Raw genomic sequence first — 18892 nt, forward strand, 5'->3', positions numbered from 1 at the left:
TTTATGACAAAGTTGCCATTATACTGAATGTAATCCTTCAGACAAGATGATCTTGTGTAACTTACAGCTAAATCTATTCCTTCATGGTATTGTGTTGCTTCAATACTGCACAATCTTAAATACATTTTGTATAACAGAGAACAATATAGGCCGCTCAATCAGGATGCCCAGAGTTCAAATCTCAGTGTGGTTACAACTGATACCTCCTTACATATTAATAATGGATGCACTTGAAAGAGTCAAATAAGCTTTAACTTTTCCTCAACACTGAGCTAAAACCAATTAGTCTAATAAGAATAAATTAAATACTGAACTCATAGCCCAGCCTCTACAGTCTAAATCCCATCAGAGGCAGATTATAACTGCAATCTCCAAAACTTTCCTACATAGGCTCTAGTACATCTGAGCCATGCCATAAGAAAATCAACATAGTGCAACCAGCATGGATCCAGATCAGCCTGCGCATCCGCACAGTCTGGTTAGGATCCATGCTGTTCGCTTTCAATTAATTTGCAATTAGAGAAACCGTTAGCGAACAGCATGGATCCTGACCAGACTGCGCAGATGCGCAGGCTGGTCTGGATCCATGCTGGTCGCAAAGCCACTATGTTGGTTTTCTCATGGCGTGGCTCATCTCACCTTTATAGTGTGCAGTCACTGAGTTGCCTCAATATAATTACAAAGACCATTTTCTACAACTGGTGTGAAATGTGTAGCTATAATCTTATTCATACATACCTTATGTGATTTATATGTACTATTGATGCTGGGTAGGAGAGAGAGCTGATTGGATGTGCTGTGAGAAGCGAACGTGGAGGGGAATGATGAGGAATGATACGACGGATTGATCGTACTCGCATGGATTGGAACCTTCGGGAAGAAACTGGAATGTGTACTGTTGTAAGTGGTGTTGTGTGGTTCACCTAAACGTCTTCGACGCTGAAAAGATATCGAAATATGCCAATCATGAATAGGTAATTGTAGATTTTTCTTTCCAAGTACACCGGAAGAAACAGATTTATAGCTTCTAACTTTTTTTTTTTCATTTTTTACATTATCTGATATCACAAAGCACTGTTTACACTGAATAAAAAAAAACAACTTCAAATCTAAATATCTATGTTGTTAGGCATTATAATGGTTGCAAGGCTTTTAGTTAAGTGTTTATTAGCTATAAGTCCATACCAAACAACTCAATTTTACTGCAAATATGTTTAGTTAATGCATGGTTTTAAAACACTTATCACTTTTCAAAACTGCTGTAATGAAAGACAGTTAATCACTATTAAATACTTCCTTAAATTTAAAGAATTAATCTACTTTGCTACTTTTAGGCCTTGAAAACTTTAGTGAATCCTAACTGCTAGACTTTAGCACCCTCTATACTTTAGTCATTTGTTAACCGTAGACAAAAATTAAATTTTCAGTAAATGAAGCTGAAATGTTAGCTTTCTCAATCTGTCCTTAAACAAGAGTTGTTTGTAAAACAGGTAATCCCAAAAGAATGGTCTGCCTGAGGTAAATTTTGGGTATGTAATTTTCAGTCTTAGCAATACTGTGACCTTGACCTTTGATTTAATGACAGAGGTCATCTACTAACTAACAGTTTGGGAGCTATAATGAACCCCAAGCATTCTCAGAAACTGTTTTCAATCTCAAGGTCACTGTGACCTTCACTTATGACATAATTACCCTAAATCAATCAGGTCATCTTTTGACCATATACACTTCACATGAAGTTTGGCAGTCATAGGAGACAGGGTTTCCCACTTATTTTATGTTGCCAGGTCTATATGACCTTGCTCTTTAAATTTCTGACCCCTCCCCACACCCCCTACACCAAACAAAATAAATAGGGATCATCTGCTGTCTAATGGCAAATATTCCTATAAAGTTTAAAGGCAACAGACACAAGACAGTGTACATGTAAATATGACCTTGACCTTTGTCCTAATAACTCTTACAAATTTCAGTCGAGACCACTATGACCTTGGACCTCAAGGCCCTCAAAAACAATCAAGGTCATCAGGTAATCTTTCTAATAGTATGACCTTGACATTTCAGTTACTGACCTTCAAAAGAATTGAGGCCATCTACTGACCGCAGGCAACCATGTTATCAAAGTTGATAACTGATGGCTAAAGAATTCTCCAGATATTTAAAATGTGCATTAGCAATCATTTGATCATAACTTGTATGGCGGTACACAAGAAATTACAAGTCGAACTACACACACAGAGCAAACATCATACAAAATGCCAGAAGTGAGTGGTGTGCGCACTTAGTTCCATTTCAGTGGTATCAAGGAAAAATACAATCACAAAAAATTTTCTTCAAAAACATTATGTCATGTTCGGGTATTAAGAGACACCTCCAAAATACAGAAGTATATTTTGATTTCTTTATTTTTAACAATTAATTGCAGAATACAGAGACAAGCTTTAATATGCATAACTTCTTTTCTTTCAATTTAACCTTCTTCTCAACCAGTTGTCAACTAAAAAATACTTTTTGATCTTCCTGAGTTCAGTTTCCTTATACCTTACTTGTAAATGCATTCTTTTTCATTTTTTCTTTTTTTTCTCCATCTTTTAAAGATAATTTTTCTCCTCAATACATGTGAATAGAGCAAAGACAGACAATCAAAAAAAATAAAGTAAAACAAAGTTATCTGGTGTTTTAGTATTACATAATTAAAAGATGAAATCCAGTAACCGAAATCACTGCACAGCATACCTGGTATACCTTTCGTTTATCTTTGAACAATTGATGTGCAGGTAACGACTGGGGTTTGGGCAAACTTGCGATAATATGGAGCTCGGAATCTTTCTTTTTCTCCAGTTTTGGAGAGACACTATTTTCCGTCTCGGACTTTGTCCCGATATTGGAACTGTCATCTTTCTCTTGCAGTATCTTTGATTTGTTTAGTGCTATCTGACGTTTATCATTATCCCTGAAGTAAATTTAATAAAAATCAGATAAATCTGTAAGAGATATACACATATGTAACCAAAATAAATATGAAATTTATTTGAGCTCAGTTGTTCAGACAGCTTCAAGCTCAATGAATATCTGTTTGCCATCTGCTTCCATTTTCTCAGAGCAAAATAATTAACTTATCAGAAAACCATTTAGGAATTACTGACTGAAAAACTTATGTAAAAAAGGAACAATACAATTCACACTTCCATGCTTGGGGAAAAGTAAATACAATAGACATAATGTATGCATGTCTGCCTCCTAGTGAAAGCCTGAAGTGGTGTGTCACTCTTATGGTGAAGCTTGTCATGACCCAAGTAAGGTTCACCTACTGAAAGCCTGAAGTGATGTGTCACTGATATGAGAAGGCTGGACAAGATCCCAGCAAGGTTCACCTAATGAAAGCCTGAAGTGGTGTGTCACTGTTATTGGGAAGCTGGTCAAGATCCCAGCAAGGTTCACCTACTGGAACCTGAAGTGGTGTGTCACTGATATGAGAAGGCTGATCAAGATCCCAGCAAGGCTCACCTAATGAAAGCCTGAAGTGGTGTGTCACTGATATGAGAAGGCTGGTCAAGATCCCAGCAAGGTTCACCTAATGAAAGCCTGAAGTGGTGTGTCACTGTTATTGGAAAGCTGGTCAAGATCCCAGCAAGGTTCACCTACTGAAAGCCTGAAGTGGTGTGTCATTGATATGAGAAAGCTGGTCAAGATCCCAGCAAGGTTCGCCTAATGAAAGCCTGAAGTGGTGTGTCACTGATATGAGAAGGCTGGTCAAGATCCCAGAAAGGGTCACCTAATGAAAGCCTGAAGTGGTGTGTCACTGTTATCGAAAAGCTGGTCAAGATCCCAGCAAGGTTCACCTTGTGAAAGCCTGAAGTGGTGTGTCACTGGTAATGATCCCAGAAAGGGTCACATAATGAAAGCCTGACATGGTGTGTCACTGTCATTGGAAAGCTGGTCATGATCCCAGAAAGGGTCACCTGCTGAAAGCCTGAAGTGGTGTGTCACTGGTAATGATCCCAGAAAGGGTCACCTAATGAAAGCCTGAAGTGGTGTGTCACTGTTCTTGGAAAGCTGGTCATGATCCCAGAAAGGGTCACCTGCTGAAAGCCTGAAGTGGTGTGTCACTGTTCTTGGAAAGCTGGTCATGATCCCAGAAAGGGTCACCTAACGAAAGCCTGAAGCGGTGTGTCACTGTTCTTGGAAAGCTGGTCATGATCCCAGAAAAGGTCACCTACTGAAAGCCTGAAGTGGTATGTCACTGTTATTGGAAAGCTGGTCATGATCCCAGAAAGGGTCACCTGCTGAAAGCCTGAAGCAGTGTGTCACTGTTCTTGGAAAGCGTGTCATGATCCCAGAAAGGGTCACCTTCTGAAAGCCTGAAGTGGTGTGTCACTGTTCTTGGAAAACTGGACAAGATCCCAGCAAGGTTCACCTACTGAAAGCCTGAAGTGGTGTGTCACTGATATGAGAAGGCTGATCAATATCCCAGCAAGGTTCACCTAATGAAAGCCTGAAGTGGTGTGTCACTGATATGAGAAGGCTGGTCAAGATCCCAGCAAGGTTCACCTAATGAAAGCCTGAAGTGGTGTGTCACTGTTATTGGAAAGCTGGTCAAGATCCCAGCAAGGTTCACCTACTGAAAGCCTGAAGTGGTGTGTCACTGATATGAGAAGGCTGGAAAAAATCCCAGCAAGGTTCACCTAATGAAAGCCTGAAGTGGTGTGTCACTGATATGAGAAGGCTGGTCAAGATCCCAGCAAGGTTCACCTAATGAAAGCCTGAAGTGGTGTGTCACTGTTATTGGAAAGCTGGTCAAGATCCCAGCAAGGTTCACCTACTGAAAGCCTGAAGTAGTGTGTCACTGATATGAGAAGGCTGGAAAAGATCCCAGCAAGGTTCACCTAATGAATGCCTGAAGCGGTGTGACACTGTTCTTGGAAAGCTGGTCATGATCCCAGAAAGGGTCACCTACTGAAAGCCTGAAGTGGTGTGTCACTGTTATTGGAAAGATGGTCATGATCCCAGAAAGGGTCACCTACTGAAAGCCTGAAGTGGTATGTCATTGTTCTTGGAAAGCTGGTCATGATCCCACAAAGGGTCACCTACTGAAAGCCTGAAGTGGTGTGTCACTGTTACTGGAACGCTGGTCATGATCCCAGAAAGGGTCACCTAATGAAAACCTGAAGTGGTGTGTCACTGTTATTGGAAAGCTGATCATGATCCCAGAAAGGGTCACCTAATGAAAACCTGAAGCGGAGTGTCAATGTTCTTGGAAAGCTGGTCATGATCCCAGAAAGGGTCACCTACTGTAAGCCTGAAGTGGTGTGTCACTGTTATTGGAAAGCTGGTCATGATCCCAGAAAGGGTCACCTAATGAAAGCCTGAAACGGTGTGTCACTGTTCTTGGAAAGTTGGTCATGATCCCAGAAAGGGTCACCTACTGAAAGCCTGTAGTGGTGTGTCACTGTTATTGGAAAGCTGGTCATGATCCCAGAAAGGGTCACCTAATGAAAGCCTGAAGCGGTGTGTCACTGTTCTTGGAAAGCTGGTCATGATCCCAGAAAGGGTCACCTAATGAAAACCTGAAGTGGTGTGTCACTGTTATTGGAAAGCTGGTCATGATCCCAGAAAGGGTCACCTAATGAAAGCCTGAAGCGGAGTGTCACTGTTCTTGGAAAGCTGGTCATGATCCCAGAAAGGGTCACCTAATGAAAGCCTGAAGTGGTGTGTCACTGTTATTGGAAAGCTGGTCATGATCCCAGAAAGGGTCACGTAATGAAAGCCTGAAGCGGTGTGTCACTGTTCTTGGAAAGCTGGTCATGATCCCAGAAAGGGTCACCTACTGAAAGCCTGTAGTGGTCTGTCACTGTTATTGGAAAGCTGGTCATGATCCCAGAAAGGGTCACCTAATGAAAGCCTGAAGCGGTGTGTCACTGTTCTTGGAAAGCTGGTCATGATCCCAGAAAGGGTCACCTAATGAAAGCCTGAAGTGGTATGTCACTGTTCTTGGAAATATGGCCATGATCCCAGAAAGGGTCACCTACTGTAAGCCTGAAGCGGTGTGTCACTGTTCTTGGAAAGCTGGCCATGGTCCCAGAAAGGGTCACCTACTGTAAGCCTGAAGCGGTGTGTCACTGTTCTTGGAAAGCTGGTCATGGTCCCAGCAAGGACCTCAGTGTAGAGCAGCATATCACAACAATGATAAACTTAGATACATGTAATATGCAACCTCAAAAGAAATCAAATTTCCTTTTCTATGAAAAATGGACCTCCCACATTCCAACAATGTTTGTAAAGTAGGTATATTTCAACAGATATGTGATATGCTACCTTTAACAAATGTGTCATATCAAAGTTATTGCTCAATCTCTATTAATCGGCAAACTGCTGAAATAATTATAATGAAAAAAAAAAAGACAGCATGATAAATAGGATACTATTTAAAATAATGTTATATAAACCATTTCTACTGCAAAAGACTTACAAAATATTCATAACAAAGACACAATATTATCAATAGTCTGATTAAAGCACAAAACAAAATAGTTGACTGAAACCAAAACTTCTAAATACAATTCCAGGGCTGAGCATGGAACTATTGTAACTATATATGAATAATGAATTAGTTTCGCACTCAGGTCTCAACTAACATTAATATAATTCCTATTAGTAACTGGTCTTAATGATGCTGACATACCTGAGTTCCTTAAAATAAGGATGTCGTAGAGCTTGTTTTGCTGTCATTCGTTCATCTGGATCATATGTACACAGTTTGTTTATCAAGTCTATAGAATCTGTTCCTGCATGCGGTAACAATCGTTCAATACCTGAACCCTTCTTTGTCGGAAAATTGAAATTCATTCCTCTTGATCTGTAAATACAATATATTTCTTCCATTTGATTTTCAGTGAAATCAAACTTTAAATCCGAGAGGGACATAATAGCAGCCATGCATATATTTAAGTTTGTTTGTTTGGGTTTAACGCCGTTTTTCAACAGTATTTCAGATATGTAATGGCGGGCAGTTAACCTAACCAGTTTTCCTGGATTTTGTACCAGAACAAACCTGTTCTCGGCAAGTAACTGCTAACTTCCCCACATTAGTCAGAGGTGGAGAATGAATGATTTCAGACACAATATATTTCATCAAATCCCTACTGAGCTAAGCGGGCGGGCATATATAATTCAGTAGTTACACAAAATATGTAAAGAGGTATTAACACAGCTTGTTTCATTGTCATGTTACACCTTTACTACAGGTTGAAATGCTTATCTAAAATTTGTAAAAAAATCATAAAAGAAATATATATCTCATTACCTTCCTTCAATTTGCATACCATTATTTTCTAATTGAAAAGTTTTACTCAACAAAGACTAAATTGAGAAATTCTATACTTACTTTTTGAACTTGTTCAGAACATTTGGTTCTGGTGTACCCATTATATCATGTATTTTGGCAATCTGGTCAACCTCATTAGAACCGGGAAATAATGGATGCAAACTGAAAACAAAATACACATAAATAAAAACAATTAAAACAGTTAATAAAACTTATTTGTTCGAAGTCTATTTTATTAGTTTTAATTCAACCAATTTTTACAGTTTCTTTGTATAAAAGTGACTTTTGTTATTTATTTACTGACAATATTTGGTTATTAAGGATGACCTTTGGTACAAATTTATACATTTACACTTTCTTTAGTTAAAGGCGTACGCTAGAATTCCCTGTATATGAGATGGGCGAAAATTTTCCCAATAACAGAATTTCTTTAAACTTTGGATATTGAAGGACAATCATCTAAGAAACAAAAATGCGCAAAAAAATCATAGGTCACCGGTATCGAAAAAGAGTTATCTGCCCCTGAAAACGTCATTTTCGGGGGAAATGCCATTTTCAAGGGCAGATATTTCTGTTATTGGGAAAATTTTCGCACCAAATTCTAGCATACGTCCTTAAATGCAACCTTTGGTATGCATTTACTGACATTATTTGGTAAATCAATGTGACCTTTGGTATGAATTTAGGTATTTACAATGTACACTGTTTGGTAAAAAATGACCTTTGGTATCAACTTACTGACAATATTTGGTTATTAAATATGACCTTTAGTATAAATTTATCCATTTACCAAGTGGCCTTAGGTATGAGTTTAGTGAGAATGTTAAGTTAGAGTGACATTTGGTTTGAATTTACTGAGAAATGAACTGTTGTAAAGTACCCAATGGCAGATAAAAACAATGACTTCGAATGAGCAAATGACCTGACACCATTTTGAACCTAAAAACAAATTAAACTTTCCATGTGTATATTCACAAGACTTTTTTTATATCATTGTTCTTGTCATTTCTCAAAGTCAGATATTCATTGTATCACACCAATAAAAATTCAACTTGTGTAGAAGTAAACACATTACTTTTTTCTGCCACAATGAGCAAATTCAAAGGAAACCTTTAACAGCCTTTAAATGACTGCATATTTTGGTAACTAACCTGGCAAAAAAAACCCAAAAGACTGACAAGAAGAATGAATTCAAATATAATTTACATAGGAAAGCTTTCTCATCACAAAATGCGACACAAGGTTTCAGAAGTAAGTCTCAGGAAGCTACTGTATGTCAGTCAATAAACTGATACTGAATGTGACAAAGTAATAAACTGTAGTTTAGTTGTAGATTTCATTCGGATTATGGAATAAATGGGCAAGTTATTAAATTAAATTATGTCTATTCTATCGTATTTTTAAAATTTTGACATGGTTTGATTTGACTGCCAGTTAAACAAAGAAGGTCAAAGTATGTACATGTATATTTTGCAATAAACAACAGTTAAGAGAGCAATATGATGTCAATTATGACGTTTAATCTAAACATGACATCCAGCTCATTTCTAGCTCCAGCTCCCTCTGACCCGGGGGGGGGGGGGTCAAGATTTGAACAAATTTTGTAGAGGTCCACTAGGCAATGCTACATGTCAAATATCTAAGCTCTAGGCCTTCTGGTTTATTTTAAGAAAATTTTTAAAGATTTTCATATGTAAAATCAAGTGACCCCCAGGGCGGAGTCAATTTTGACCCCGGGGTCATGATTTGAACAACTTTAGTAGAAATCCACTAGGCAATGCTACATGTCAAATATCTAAGCTCTAGGCTTCTGCTTTTTGAGAAGAAGATTTTTTAAGATTTTCCTATGTAAAATTAAGTGACCCCTGCGGCAGGGTCAATTTTGACCCCGGGGGTCATGATTTGAACAAATTTTGTAGAGGTCTACTTGGCAATGCTACATGTGAAATATCTAAGCTCTAGGCCTTCTGGTTTATTTTTAGAAATTTTTTGAAGATTTTCATATGTAAAATCAAGTGACCCCTGGGGTGGGGTCAATTTTGACCCCGGGGTCATGATTTGAACAACTTTAGTAGAGGTCCACTAGGCAATGCTACATGTCAAATATTTAAGGTCTAGAGCTTCTGGTTTTCGAGAAGAAGATTTTTTAAGATTTTTCTATGTAAAATCAAGTGACCCCTGGGGCGGGGTCATAATTTGAACAAACTTGGTAGAGGTCCACTAGGCAATGCTTCACACCAAATATCTAAGCTCTAGGTCTCCTTTGTTTTGTGAGAAGAAGATTTTTAAAGTTTTTCCTTTCGGTTGCCATGGCAACCAGAGTTCTGCATGGAATTCAATTCTTTGAACAATTTTTAAAGAAGACCATCCAAGGAACATCCCTGTGAAGTTTCATCAAAATTGGCCTGTTGGTTTAGGAGGAGATGCTGTTTAAAGGAAAGTGTGGACGGATGACGGACAGACGGACGGACGGACGCCGGACGGTGAGCGATCACAATACCTCACCCTGAGCACTTTGTGCTCAGGTGAGCTAACAACCAAGACCTTCTTGTGGTTTATAGTGTCTAATTCACCATGCCTCATCATTCAGATGCTTGGATATTTAGTATTATTTACCACCCTCGTGGTTCACTTCCTGCGCATCTGAACTCTAAATCAGACAACAAACTACTCAAAGGCCTTGATTATTTGTTAAGTAAATATAAATCTGTAAAATATGAATGAGCCGTGCCATGAGAAAACCAACATAGTGCATTTGCGACCTGCATGTATCCAGACCAGCCTGCGCATCCGTACAGTCTTGTCTGGATCCATGCTGTTCGCTTTTACAGCCTATTGGAATAGGAAAAACTGTTAGTGAACAGCATGGATCCTGACCAGACTGCGCGGATGTGCAGGCTGGTTTGGATCCATGCTGGACGCAAACTCACTATGTTGGTTTTCTCATGGCGTGGCTCATTTAAGAAATGACTGTCAAAGGGAGAAGTCTGTACAGTCTTGTCTGGATCCATGCTGTTCGCTAACAGTTCCTCTAATTGCAATAGGCTTTAAAAATGAACAGCATGGATCCTGATCAGACTGCGCAGGCTGGTCTGGATCCATGCTGGTCGCAAACGCACTATGTTGGTTTTCTCATGGCACGGCTCAAATCTGTCAATATTAATGGTTGGTTATGGAATAAACTTAATAAACAAAACAATACCTTAAAATTTCAAAGATACCTTAAAATTTCAAAGAATACACAACCAACACTCCACATGTCCATTTTATACGTGTAATACCCGTCTGTGAGAAGACACTCTGGCGCTCGGTACCATCGTGTCGAGATATATTCTGTGTAAGGCTGCTTTGAATAAATGCTGCGACATGAACCAAAATCTGCCAACTTTAACAAATCCTCCTGCAACATAAATCAAAAGCTATTTTCACCCAGCACTCATCAATAATTTTAACCTTTAAATAAAGTTATTTTCCTCCAGTATGGACAAATCTAAAAACAAGCACTCATTTTCCTCAAGAACTGATATAAGAAATAAATGTAGAAATCAGCACTTGTTTTCATCAAGTACTAATCAAGAAATCAACATTTAGTTTCACCCAGCACTGATACAAGAGTTACATTTATGTGCATGCAGCATATATATGGATTTATATCTAAAATTCAGCCCTTAATACCATGCAGCACTGATATAAGAGATACATCTTGAAGTCAGCATTTATTCCTTTGCAGCACTGATATAAGAGATAGAAGTCAGCAGTTATTTCTTTGCAGCACTGATACAAAAGATACATCTAGAATTCAGCATTTATTTCTTTGCAGCACTGATACAAGAGTAACACCATGAAGTCAGCACTTAATTCCATACAGCACTAAAATAACAGTAACATCCTAAAGTCAGTATTTATTTCTTTGCAGCACTGACATAAGAGTAACATCTTGAAGTCAGCACTTATTTTTTGCAGCACTGACATAAGAGTTACATCTTGAAGTCAGCACTTACTTCCATGCAGCACTGATCCAGAAAGCAGTGGTATTCTGTATACAGGTTGTTATTTTACATATGTGTAAACTGGACAGTCTATCTTGCTGTATTTTAGGATTATGACTATCTAGATATTACAAAGAGACCAATGGCAGGCAAACCGAGGAAATATTAATGGCGGGCAATAATTTGTTGAAAGAGAAACAAGCATCTCACAAATATCTTACCTTTATGAGAATATTTTCAGGTTTAACATCCCTGTGAAAAATGCCATTTCTGAAAAAAGAAACATTGAAAGGTGCAGTAAGGTCATCTCAAAGACACAAGTAAGAAATGAGCCGCGCCATTAGAAAACCAACATAGTGGCAATACGACCAGCATGGATCCAGAACCATGCTGTTCGCTTTCAAAGCCTATTGCAATTAAAGAAACTGTTAGCGGACAGTATGGATCCTCACCAGACTGCACGCATGCGCAGGCTGGTCTGGATCCATGCTGGTCGCAAAGCCACTATGTTGGTTTTCTCATGGCGCGGCTCAAATACATTCAAAATCAAACCAAAAAATTAATGCTGTGCTTTTAAAAAAATTATGTAGTGAACAGGTACAAATGTATCTAAAGCTCATCTTAAGCTCTTGACAAAATGAGGTTTAAAAAAATTCAACCACTTGGGAGATTGCATTTTAATTGTGTCCTAACATGAAATGCACAGGTGCAACATTTTCTAAATCATAAACAAAATACTTATAAATATTACTTAATTTGGCATGTATTGCATTAAATCATTTGCAATCTCTGATACCTACAGAATAAAAGTTATTATAATAAAACTGCCTCAATTATGCATACTAGACAACTTTAAAGTAAGAAATGGAACTGTTTACAATTATAGTGTAGTTTTGTTGAAACAAACATACAAACTTCAAACTCTAGTTCAATCAAGATATTAAAGATTTAAACAGCAAAATACTCATTTAACAAAAATGTAAATTTAAATACTGGTAATAAATGATTTTTTCAGATATACCCCGATTAGATCACATAAAACAGTTCATCAAGTACATCTTGGAATTATTTCAAGAACACAGACTTATGATAGGCAGATATCTTAGTAGCATGATCATTTCATGTGGATCTCAAATAACTTAGTTTGTAACACATAACTGAAACCAAAAGTCTGTTTCAGTGTTGTTTTTCATCTAGTTTAGAAGTCATTAAAGTGTTGTTCCTTTTTCAATTTTTAACAATTCAATATTTTTGCAGCAAAGCCAGACAAGCAGCCTTTACAGTGATTAAATCATGTCATATTTTTCTTCTATAAGTGCTTTACATGATCATCAAGAGAACAAAACTGAAAACACCTGGTCTAGTACTGTCATGTGGAGTTTTGGTATATTACTGTAACAGGTACACGCAAATCTGTCTCTGCAAAGTTAAAAGTTAAAGCTCTGATGTGGCATTTGTTATTAATAAACTAAAATCTGCGGATTACGACACTTTGCCAATAGAAAAATTAATCGAAGGACCATTTTGACCACTAACCTGTGTCTAGCTTGACCAAGAAGATTAAATACACAGGATAATCTTATGAAATCTGTCATTTCTAATTATCAAATTGAATAAGCTCAATAAAAAACACAATTTCTTTATCATTGCCTGTATATAAGAATAATAATTCTATAATCAAAGAATGAATTCTGTTGTAAGTTCCCTGTTTGTATCATTTACTTCAAAGGGCTAAGGGACTGAATACTGTCGTTTGAAATTCTATACAAAAAGTAACTTCCATCATCAGATCTATGCTGAATGAGTTTAGACTGATAATAAAAGAAAATATTTATCTAATCAAAGAAATTTTTTATCTGCTACCCCTCCCCTCCCATTATCAAACTCACAACCGCTTGGTTCGTAGCACTGCGTTCTGTTAAATATTACTGTCATTTGAAGCCATTCACAAGCAAGAAAAATTAGCAGCAAGCCACTTCAGTTTTCAATGCCAACCCTCACCTATGCATGTGATCTACAGATTTACACAGCTGATACATGTACTTCTTCACCATATAATCTGGCAACAGGTGGCGCTTTCCTACCACAACAATCAGATCATATTTAGTTACTTTAACTGAATTGCTGACGAATGTAGAAATGTTTTTCTGTTACATAACAAACTGTGTTTCATCTAGACAACATTCAACTTATAAGAATAATTAGACACCTAAGCACAAAAACTGGGTAAGTGCTTCTTTATTTCAGTGCACTTACCCACTTTTTACACTGAGATGATGAGTCATGTTATCCTAACACTAACCCAATATAAATATGCTATCTAGGAACCTGCTTGTTCATCCAAGTGATGCCAAACCGCATCAACTGGTAGGTATATAGACTGTGTCAGGATTATACAGTTTGAGTATCTATAATGAAGACAGTAGATGGGTCTTATCTAAAAGTGACTTTGTCTTAGACTAGCTGACAAACAAAAGATTTGACCTCTAAGTGTGACCTTGACCTTAGGTCTTGTGCATAACACTCTGTCTCATGCTGGTGAACATTTGTGCCAAGTTACATCAAAATCCCTCTATGCATTTAGAAGAAATGCTCTTGACAAAGTTGTCATTCTTGTATCTGACCTTTGACCTCTAAGTGTGACCTTGACCTTAGACCTAGCGAACTGGTTCTTGAGCATGACACTTCGTCTCATGATGGTGAACAACTGTGCTAAGTTACATCAAAATCCCTCCATGCAAGGTCGTTCACATAATACGTCCCGTCTTTCAGACGAACATATAAAAAAGAATATGCCAAATTTAAGACCTTTTGTATTCTACTAAATTAGTTGATACAATTTTCTATATATTACCAAGTGCCAAGTTACATCAAAACCCTCCATGCATGAAGAAGAAATGCTCCAGATAAAGTCATTCTTGAATTTGACCTCTAAGTGTGACCTTGACTTCAGACCTAGGGACCTGGTTCTTGAGCATGACACTCCGGTCTCATGATGGGGAACAATTGTGCCAAGTTACATCAAAATCCCTTCATGCACGGTCGTTCACATAAAAGAATATGCCAAATTTAAGACCTTTTGTATTCTACTAAATCAGTTGATACAATTTTCTATATATTACCAGAATGGTCGGTTATTCAAGCCCATAAAAACTGCCAAAATAGGGGCCATTCCTGTTAAGCAAATGTTCATGTCAAGCCCTGAAACACTGCCAGAATTAGAGGTATTCATGTTAAGTGAATGTTCATAATAACTTTCTTGTTTAAACCTTCTTGATGAAATCAATCATTTTTTAATTGAGCATTTATAGAACAACACAATGCTTACAATGGTAAGTGGAAATGGTTATAAACAATAATGAATTGGTCAACCAATCAGAATCTGTTGAATATAACAGCAGATCAGTCATAGGATGCTTAAAAAGTACAGTATTCTCAGATAAATTTGAAAGTACTGGGGTACAGTATTCTCAACTAACTTCGAAAGTAAAGTATCCTCATATAACTTTGTAAGTGTGGTATTCCTAGGTAACTTTGAAAGTAAGGTATGCATAAGTAACATTGAAAGTATGGTATTCTCCAGAAACTTTGAAAGTACAGTATTCTCAGATAACTTTGAAAGTACAGTATTCTCAGATAATTCTGAAAAGTAAAGTATCCTCACATTACTTTGTAAGTGTGGTATTCCTAGGTAACTTTTAAAGTATGGTATTCTCTGTAAACTTTGAAAGTAAACTAAGGGAGAAAGCATATTACACACTAGATGAATAATGAAATATAGTCATCTAATACTAAAAAGGAAATAGTATAAATGTGTGAGAGATATATGAATAGATATAAACAAACTGAACAGTCAGCATTCTTCTTGTCAGGTTTTCAAATACTGCCAAGTCATTAATAATTTTAGGGGACTTACTTTTTTGTCAATCCACAAAAATTGAATTTGAAATTAATGAATCAATGAATAAACTTCCCCACATTTTGCGGAAACCAAGAAACTGTATACTACTAAAACAATGATTATTGTACAGCTTTCAAGTAAGAACAAAATATTAATTTTGGTAATTTCCAAATATATGAAGCTGGCTGTTCAATTATAAGATTTATATTTGAGCCGTGCCATGGGAAAACCAACACTGTGGGTTTGCGACCAGCATGGATCCAGACCAGCCTGCGCATCCGCGCAGTCTGGTCAGGGTCCATGCTGTTCGCTTTTACAGCCTATTGGAATAGGAAAAACTGTTAGTGAACAGCATGGATCCTGACCAGACTGCGCGGATGTGCAGGCTGGTTTGGATCCATGCTGGACGCAAACTCACTATGTTGGTTTTCTCATGGCGTGGCTCATGTAAGAAATGACTGTCAAAGGGAGAACCAGGTACACCACAAAGTACTGTCAAGCTTTAGACGTCAGGCCAAAGAAAACATTAATTTAAAAACAGCTTTTGGAAGATCAAACATGAATTTGATGTAATATATATTATATATAGATGAGATAAAAGTATTAAATTCCTTGTGGCCCATTAGTTTCAGGGCCTCCAAATGTACCTATGCCCTACTTTCTATATAATACAATGACCAACCCAAAGTAAAAAGTATCAGTCATGTTATGCCAATCAGCAATCGTTGTAATTTTAAAATATTCTGTTATTAAAATTGCCATAACTTGCAACATCAGGATGGTTACCAACAAGATAGACAAGATGGCCCTAGATCGCTCACCTGAGTTACTCTGCTTGTTTGAACAGTTTTGATAGATGGTTATGGTTATGCAAGGAAAATTTCTGCGAAATTATTTTGAAGTAGTGCCAATGGTTTCCAACAAAACAGAATAATTTGTACCATATTCATAAAGGGTCACCCAAGAAACATTTCTGTTATATTATTTCAAAATTGGGCCTATTTTGACAAGAAGATTTTTATATATACATATAGGAAAAAAATACCACGCCCCCTTGCGAGAATGTTTTTGAGACAAATCAAAATAATTTGAAAAATCTTGGTAGAAGGTCACACGAGCCATTTGTGTGAAATTATTTCAAAATTGGACTAGTGGTTTAGGAGGTAATACATTATTTTTACCTCTGGCAGCCCCTCAGTGCAAGTGGAATGGTTTTCGATGGAGACCACCCAACAAACATCCAGGGCAAGTTTCATCAATTTCCACCACATGGTTTCACAGACGTTGTTTGAATAAAAACGCGAATGGATGCTGGGCACCAGACAGGGAGTGATCACAACAACTCATCCCAAGCATTTTGTGCTCAGGCGAGCTAAAAATCTAGAGTTCCTAGATGAACATGCTCTGTGTGTGTAAAAGGATCAGTAATATTTTGCTTCCAATTCAATTAATATGGTTTACTGTTATCAGCCCCATTAGCCTGAGATTTAAGTCCTCTAAAGTGAATGTAACTGTACCTAAACAAATTCAAAGAGTTACTCCACCCCCCACCCCCCACACACTTTCCCCTCCAGTTGAAAAGTAAAGGGATGTAACTCTGAAAGACTTTGTGTAACAAGTGCTCACTCTAAACACCACTAGTGCACAGGATATACTATGCCCCAACGATAACTTGATATTTACAAACATGACTATAAATAGATTAAAATGGAACATAGGGAATTCAACATTTTTCTAACATGTTACAATCTAATTATGTCTAGATTTTGTACCAGTTGCAAATTAGCTCAGTGGTAAAGCATACAGTCCGTGTTAAATAGATCTTTTGCCGTGTGGGTTCGAAACTCAGCATCGACATTAATCTTTTTTCTCTTAAAGATTTAGATTCCGTCATGAACTTTGTGACAACACAGCTGAGAAGTATCTTAAGCCGATATGGCAGATCAGAAAAGTTTACCATTATATCAAAGATGATATTGACTAAATGCATGCATTTAAGCCATGCAAATGATAATTATACTATTGTTTTATATTAAGGCATACATACAAATACAAACTATCAAACAAAGAAACAAAAATACGGGAATAAAAATGAAAACGAAAAGAAAAAAAACAGAAAAAGACAAAAAATGAAAAACCCTCACGAAGGTTCGAACCCACAAAATGATTTACTTATAATATTCAATTGTTATCTACAGTTTACCCGACTGAGCTATGTTTCCATATAATAATAGTATATTTAAGACGAAAGAAATACTAATATTTACTTAGAAGGTAATGTGTAAGCATTATGATTACGGATTGGTATTTCATGGGTTATCATGAAATAGAATCGTCCTCGCGTTTCGGCGGGAATCTTGTTATCATTGGGGATTAGTACAGTATTCTAATAGTGATCTAATATTTACTATATTTGGTGTGTAGGGTTGTATTTTCTTACCTATGCATGTGCTCAACTGATTTACACAGTTGATACATGTAATTTTTTACTTTTCTCTCTGGTAAATAATGTCGCTTGCCTAAAAATCAAGCATTCAAATCTGTTCAACACAATATCTAAGTACGGAAATGTTTACTAGTTTCAGAAAAATTCCATGACTTGTATTAAAAGATATCCATTCATTTTTTCAAAATTATGAATATACATAACAAAACATGGCTTACATTTATATGGTATACATTTACAATTCATTTACATTTTCATAAATTAACATATCTGAATCTGTGTGTTGTTTAAGGTGATTATCTATTCTAACCTTAATATCTGATAATATAAATTGAATGCCATGCAAGTCAATAATCAAAATTACTGCCCAAGGTCAGAAAGTCAGAAGGATCAAGGGTAAATAGTTTTGACTACTGACTGGCAAGTCATTCAGTTAGTGTTCTATTGTGTAACATCAGAAATAAAGTTTCATTTTTTTTTTCTTCAACTTCGACTTTAGCCCTGTGTCAATAAACTATGGCCAGTGCTTTATATAAGGAGTCATGTAATAATAAAAAGTCATAAGGTCTTTGAACTGTCGGATTCAGTTAACTTAACCCCAGTACATTTACAGATGCAGCAGACAACAGCAATGTGCATACTTAAGTTTACCCTTAGCCTGCTAAATTTCTAAAATGGACTGGTCCATCATTCAATTTGGACAGTACCATTAACTGTTAAAGCGGGTGCTTACCAAAAAGATACTGACTGAATAGCGAACAATGCAGACCATGATCAGCCTGCACGGATGTGCAGGCTGATCTTGGTCTGCACTGGTTGCAACGGCAGAATCACTTGCCGCCAGCAGGCTAAAGGTTAATATTATCTAAATATAACATGCCTCTACTGCTAAAATTAAGCAGAAAGAAGCAAAGACTATGTCAGTTGTTTGAGGACAAGTTTTATTTTTTATTGATAATATGATAAAATACAAGTTTGATGGGGGCAGGAGGGATAAGACTTATACCAGTTCAGCAGAAAGAGGCCTTGCCTGGATAAAATACAACTCTGAAGGAGACAGGAGTGCCAGTGCTTTCACCAACCCAGTAGAAAGAGGACTCTTCTTGGATAATGTAACTTTGAAAGTGCAGGAGGGTCGGGGGAGGCGGGGGACTCGGGGCTTTAACTAGCCCTGCAGAAAGAGGACTTCCCTGAATCTAGCAATAAATGCTGTCCAAGACTTGGATTTGGAC

At 37.2% G+C, this 18892-nt stretch overlaps 1 protein-coding gene across 4 annotated transcripts in view; it reads right to left on the reverse strand.

Moving 5' to 3' along the window:
* The window catches only part of LOC123543257 (MAPK/MAK/MRK overlapping kinase-like), a 42551-nt gene that overhangs the window by 690 nt on the left and 22969 nt on the right, over window positions 1–18892 (reverse strand). For 2 of the 4 annotated variants that reach the window (XM_053542741.1, XM_045329340.2), the window contains exons 5-11: window positions 17655–17733; window positions 11535–11583; window positions 10546–10724; window positions 7385–7486; window positions 6683–6856; window positions 2737–2953; window positions 739–939 (exon numbers count right to left, since the gene is read on the reverse strand). In XM_053542741.1, the coding sequence (XP_053398716.1) occupies window positions 739–939; window positions 2737–2953; window positions 6683–6856; window positions 7385–7486; window positions 10546–10724; window positions 11535–11583; window positions 17655–17733 (1001 nt within the window). Of the gene's footprint in view, window positions 1–738; window positions 940–2736; window positions 2954–6682; window positions 6857–7384; window positions 7487–10545; window positions 10725–11534; window positions 11584–13314; window positions 13394–17654; window positions 17734–18892 lie in introns of all 4 variants that reach the window. The other 2 variants (XM_053542750.1, XM_053542745.1) reach the window with 2 other exon arrangements.

This window comes from Mercenaria mercenaria, chromosome 1 (genome assembly GCF_021730395.1).
Source record: "Mercenaria mercenaria strain notata chromosome 1, MADL_Memer_1, whole genome shotgun sequence".
NCBI lineage: Eukaryota > Metazoa > Mollusca > Bivalvia > Venerida > Veneridae > Mercenaria > Mercenaria mercenaria.